The 6,643-nt window shown below is 29.2% G+C and overlaps 1 protein-coding gene across 1 annotated transcript in view; it reads right to left on the reverse strand.

The window, feature by feature from the left end:
- Positions 1–758: 758 nt before the first annotated feature.
- LOC122523042 (innexin shaking-B-like) overlaps positions 759–6,643 on the reverse strand; it is a 27,357-nt gene continuing 21,472 nt past the window's right edge. Inside the window, exons 4-7 of the mRNA XM_043644573.1 lie at positions 6,333–6,552; positions 3,678–3,967; positions 2,383–2,636; positions 759–792 (exon numbers count right to left, since the gene is read on the reverse strand). Coding sequence (XP_043500508.1) covers positions 2,388–2,636; positions 3,678–3,967; positions 6,333–6,552 — 759 coding nt within the window. The 3' untranslated portion in view covers positions 759–792; positions 2,383–2,387. The remainder of the gene's footprint in view (positions 793–2,382; positions 2,637–3,677; positions 3,968–6,332; positions 6,553–6,643) is intronic.

The following is a 6,643-nucleotide window of genomic DNA, read 5'->3' on the forward strand; positions in this document are numbered from 1 at the left end:
TGTATATGTTATATATGTGTGTGTAAGTGTGATAAGTGTGAGTGTATGTATATAATAAGTAAGTACGTAAATAAGTTAGTCCGTTAACGACCGATATCGTTTCGAACGATAAGGCACGTGTAAAGTGGTGCATTATGCACCGGCAGTCTGTCTTTTTCTCGATTAGCATCCAACGAAAAAAAATTAAGGTTACTTCAAATTTTGCTTATATGGGCTGGTGATGAGGGTGGGGGTGGTGGGGTGGAGGGTGCTGAGAAGAGGAAAGATTCGCGATTATCACGCGAAAAAAGAACGGTTCTATTTTTTTTTCTTTCCCCCTTGCCCCCATTTCCCCCTCTTTAAACGTAAGAACGAATTGTCAATTGAAATGTTTGTTCTACATTTTCGAAGGATGCTACTTCGAATCGAATTGAAATATCGATTGTTGTTATATAGTCTTGCGTTAAAATCAAACAAAGAAGGACCTTTTCCCCCTCTTCCTCCTCCTCCTCCTCCTCCTTCTCTTCGAGGAATTAATTAATTAATTAATTAATAATAATATATTCCTTTTTTTTTTTTTTTTTTGATTGATCTCTTTTCTTTGGATTTTTCGTTTTGTTCTTTTTTTTTTCTTTGGCTTTGTTTTTCCTTCCCTCTTCTTTTCATCCTGTTTTTTTTTTTTTTTTCTTTTTTTTTAAATAAACACCAACGACGAGGAGGAAATGACATTGGTACGTCCATTCCAAAGGACGAGAAGATATGCGGGAGGAACCTCGGCGTTTTTCGAATCCTCCGATCATCCTCCGAGGCAGCCTGTTAACAAAGATCAAAAAACAAATGGTTGCAATTGGTGTATAAATGCATCATACACATATCTATGTTTTACACATATTATTTCTTAAAATAGATTATTTCAAATGTAATTTCTAATGAGATCAAATTTAATGATTTATTTTCGTACTTTCAATAATAATAATAATAATAATAAATATACGATAATTAATTTAAAAATATCTTCTTGAATAATATATAATATTCAATATTATGCATATAATACTATATTTAATAATAACAATGATTATTATATAAAATAAATCAACATACGTTCAAATAATTAGTTGAATAAATATATATATATATGAAATTTATTATATGATTATAATAAAATATAAAAAATTATATAACAAAATTTTATTATTATTATAATTATTATTATTATTATTATTATTATATATATATATAAATATATAAATATAAAAATTACGAATTTTCGTATATCCCACCATTACCACCTTCGAATAAAAATAGAAAAATTTGTCTTCGAAGAAAAATGGAAGATATAAGATAGATTATATAGAGTAGTATGAAAATATAATATTTAAAAAAAAATCTCGATGCATCCAATCTCGTAGTCGTAGTTCTCCACCTCTCGAAATAGGACCGAAAACTCGTAAACGTCCAGTCCTCGTTGAATCGAAAATTTATGGAAACGGACTTTGATATCGTCGTGATCATGAATACGCATGCATATCGAAAGACAAAGAGAGAGAGAGAGAGATAGAGAGATAGAGATAGAAATAGAAAGTTACATTGCACACACTTAATTCGTAATCTTCGGGATGGTAATACAAAGAAGGGAAGGGGGTAAGAGGAGAGTGAAAAGGGGGAAGAGAAACAAGGAGGGTTAAAACCATAACGTTAAAACCTTCTATCTATCGTGGAATGATGATAGAATATTTGAATAGAATGGTAACGCTTTAAATAGGAACCACCAAGCACGATGTGTCGTAATCGTCATCACTTTTCTATCTTTCTTCTATATTTCTCTCTCTCTCTCTCTCTCTCTTTCTTTTCAATCGAAGAGAATATCGATCGTTGAAATATCGATCAACAAGCGCGCGTATCTTATGATTTCTCAAAGGAACGTATTACGTGGATGATACAACCTACGTGTTGCACCAAATGCAAATAAAATAAACTTTTAACGAGCGTTATACACGTACGATCTAAAATCAATGTAACTATGTATGTACATAAATACGTATGTGTATCATCATCATCATCATAGTTGTTTAAATCTTCTAAAACATTACTTATAACACACACACACATACACGCTACCTAAAGAAAATGTAACAAACCGACACGAATTGGTATTACGAAAATGTTAAGAAAGAAAATTATTAAGGAAAAAGGTATAAATTATTTTATTATATAATTTTTATTTTTATATAATTTTTTTTTATATAATTTTTATTTTAATAATTTTTTTTATATAATTTTATTATATAATTTATTATATATTTATATATATAAAATAAATCTTTTTTTTTTTTTTAATCGTTTCCTTGTTTATTTTGAAATTTATGCATGAAATAATAATAATAATGAAATGACACTCACCTAGATCAGGCTTCTTGTAATTCTCCTTTACCACCTGGCGCACCATGGTGATGCCTAGATGCAAGTCTATTCGCCAATTCGTGCATCACGTCCCTGTATATTACGGTGTCCAAATTTTCCCCCAACATGTATAGGAGGAACCAATCACCGACCTTGCTACGTCGTACTATTGTCTCGACTGCTTCCCTTCTAACCAAACGAAATCTCAACCTTAACAGGTAGACCCTCGTTCGCGGCGAAAATATAATTACGATCTGTGAATATCATAATAATTTTGACAATGTTAATTAATTCATTTGATTTATTTCACGATCATATTATTATTATTATTATTATTATTAGAAATATTTGAATCGAATAGTATTATTGTTATTATATTATATTTGTAATGCAACACATTCGGTGTATTTATTCTTAAACAATTAAATATTGTTTATTATTATTATTATTAGAAATATTTGAATCGAATAGTATTATTGTTATTATATTATATTTGTAATGCAATACATTTGATGTATTTTATTCTTAAACGATTAAATATTGTTGTATGTGTATTAAAGAAAATATTTGAAAAAAATAGAAACTGTATTTGCCTTTAGGAAGATTATCGAAGAATAAATTATTCGTAAATAATGGATCTATCATTTGAATAAAAAGAAATATATTTGTAGAAACTGGAAATTATCTACACATGCAAAAGACATACATATGTATATATATATATACGTGTAGAAATATCACAGGATATCTGTTTTCCAATGTAAAAGGGTTAATTCGTTTGCGTGCCTTATCGCATGGTCATCTGCATGCCAGAACTTACGAAATTAGCAGATTCCACGGGAAAAGTTTACCGATAACAGCTTATCGGTAATTTTATCGTAAAACTATATAAACCAAGAGAATAGCATATATATATATATATATATATGAAAGAAAAATTATAGGAAAATAATTGGAGGCTCGAATAATACGTGTACCATTTTGAAAATTTACACGATGTATTTTATCCTTAAAAAAATGAAATTAAATATATAAAAAAAAAGAATTAAAATTGAAAGAGAAAAATTGACATTCTCCCTTTGTTCCATCGATAAGGAAGAGGAAGAGAATAAATATGAAAATATGTGATGAACTTTCGTCTAACGTTTAACATTTTACTTTCACCCGGTGTACTGCTACGACAAAACTTTCTCTAATAAGAGTTTTGAACTTTATTGGCACGATTGTTAACTTAACAATAAAATGCATGAAAAATATGAAAAAAAGAAAAAAAGAAACAAATGGATTGTACTAACCCTGTATAATACCGTTAAGAAACTTAATATGCCGAGAAAAAGGAACCAAAACCAGAGGAAGACGTAGATTTTTTCGTTGACGACGTTCAATGGCAATATGCAAACGGCGTCGTGCCTTTCAACTTCCCCGCTGACGCCGTATTTGTAGAAAGTGCATTTGGTCATTCGTGGAAACACGTAGATCATTGGATCAACCCGGTCCTCTTGATCCGACTCGAGGAACCTGAGTACGTCGATGCCAAAAGTGAGGAAGGCTCCGTCGAAGAAACGGTTCATCAAAAACATCTGACCTGTGCCAGATCAAATTTATTCATGTGTTAGTTTTCAAGTGGATAAGATGATAATAATGTGTATTTTTGATTTACGAATAATTAAATTAACGAATGGAACGTTTTAAATCTTAATATTTATATTATTATTATAATTATTATTTATATTATTATTATTATATTATATTTATTAATTTTTATTTTTTTTTATTATATTTATTATTTATATTATCATTATTATATTATATTTTTATTTTTTTATATTTTATTTTATTATATTTATTATTTATATTATTATTATTATTATTATATAATTGATCAACAATTATCATATTTTTTTTGGAAATTAAATTAAAAGAAGTAATTTAAAAAATTACTTTAAAGTAACGATCTTACAAATTTCTTAAGTAAAGAAATAATTATTTTAAATATTATTTATTATTATTATATATATATAATTATATTTAATTATTTTATTATTATAAAAAATAATTTATTTATAATAAATTAAAATTCATGACAAATTTATATACGGAATAATCAAGTATGCAATTGAAACGTTTTAAAGTAGAACGAAATTAAGAATGTAATTAGAGAAATGAATAGAAACCAACAAGATATTATTCGTCGTGTCATAAACTGCATATTTACAACGATATCAAACTACTCGTACTTGCATAACCGGGTCAATGCAATTTTCAACAACACATTTAGAAAAACGGTCTTACAATTTAGATTATAACTTTGAAATCATTAATCTTTTCAATGATCTGTATTTATAAAACACTTTTCTTATTCTTTTTTTATAGTTATTTTCTTCGAGACACTCTGTACAGAAAATTTAAAAAAAAAAGAAAGAAAGAAGGAAGATTGTTGCTAGTTCGTTAGAAAATGTCGCGTAGCCAATTGTATCGTTGCCAAATTTTCTAGTGAATCGTTCATTCACTTTTCCCATTTCATTCTATAATCCTTTCCTCTCCTCTCTCGGCTCTCTTTATTTTTCTCTCATCGTGATTTTTTCTCGATGAAGATTTCTGTTTACACTTATCCGTCGTTCGAGGACGAAACATATGAAAAGAATAATAATAATATATAAAGGCACGCGTTTAAAAGAAGCCCTGAAAATATATGGCTTCGCTTACATAACGTAGCATAAGAAATATCAATAGAAAAACATGCTGCCGGTATAATAGTGCATAGGAAACGAAAGGAGGAAAAGAAAAAAAGAAGAAAAAAAAAAAAGAAAAAAAGAAGAAGAAATGTTCCGTCTTGGCGAGTGACACAAACGGGAGAAGAGAAAAAGAGAGATATGAAAAGAAAATGGAAATAGAAAAAGTATAAAAAAAAAGGGAAACAGAAGTGAACACAGGGGGGTAGGGTGGGTGGGTGTATGAAAGAAATCAGAAATATACCAAAGGAATGTCTTTAAAAAGAAAACATACGTGGTGTACGTTAGTATATTATATACGATGAAGTATCTAAGAAAATGAAATGATTTTCTCGATAAAAGAACAAAAATTTATAAAGGGGAAAAAGGATAGAATAAAAAAAAAACTAATTACACGCTATCTCGATGTAAAATACAATTTGAAATTAATTGCATCTACTTATCGTAGAAAATAAATGAATAGATTGAAAAAAAAACAACAAAAAAATTCACAAAAAACGTGTACACCTTTATTGCGGTTAATTCATCGTACATTTTTCGTAATACTTCGCAAAAAAAAACAAAAGGAATGAAACGATTCGAATAATAAAAAACTATACTCGTCAGACAACGAAAGCTTTCGAGAATGAAACAAAAAAAAAATGACGAAATAATAAATAAAAAGTCGCGAGGAACGTGCACGGGAAGGTTTTGAAATTTTGATTTTACATCCCAGTGAACAGTTCGTTCGGTGAACAGAATCATTCGTAGATCTCTACGAACCCCGTTTTTGCACGAAAGTGTAATACCTTTGTCCTTTGAAAACTTGAAAAAGGAAGTTTCTCGTCTTTATCTTTCTCCTCGTCGCCGTCTCATTTTTTGAGGAAATAGGTCAGCTAGGTTTTTACCGATATCGCTACGCGACGTTACTATTATAGTCATAGAAAAGAAGAACAAGAGTAGAAAAAGGAAGAAAAAAGAAAGCCTATTCCGAGTAACATTTTTAACTTGAGTATGTTAACGTAATCGAATTGCAAGTAATTATGCGTCAATTTAAAATCAATTTTATTCGAATACGTTTCCATTATGTTTCGATTCATTTCAAACGAATTTGTTCGTCGCGTTAATTTTTTTGTTGAAAAAAAATGAAAAGAAAAAGAAAAGAACAGAACAGAAGGGATTCAATGGGAAACAGGAAACAGAAAGTAAGGAATAAAACGATTATACACTATTACTCACCGATCACGTCAGGCAGAGCGAGAACTTCGCATAGGTAGTACCTGTATGCCCACCAATTGTGATAAAGAAGATTCTCCCATAGGTAGTCTAGCAACATCTTCTCCTTTTGTTTCTTCTCTACCTCCGAGCACAAACCTATGTCGAGATCCATCATGAGAGCGTGAATCTTCCCGCCCTCCCAACCCTTCCACAACCATCTTGGTGTGTAAAATAGAATTGCCTGTGAGAATCAAATATTCATAATTTATTAGAAATTTTATTTAGGGTTTACTTATATATGTATCATATAATATATTATTAAAAATATATAT

Source organism: Polistes fuscatus, unplaced genomic scaffold, assembly GCF_010416935.1.
Source record: "Polistes fuscatus isolate 324 unplaced genomic scaffold, CU_Pfus_HIC Scaffold6, whole genome shotgun sequence".
In the NCBI taxonomy this organism is placed as follows: domain Eukaryota; kingdom Metazoa; phylum Arthropoda; class Insecta; order Hymenoptera; family Vespidae; genus Polistes; species Polistes fuscatus.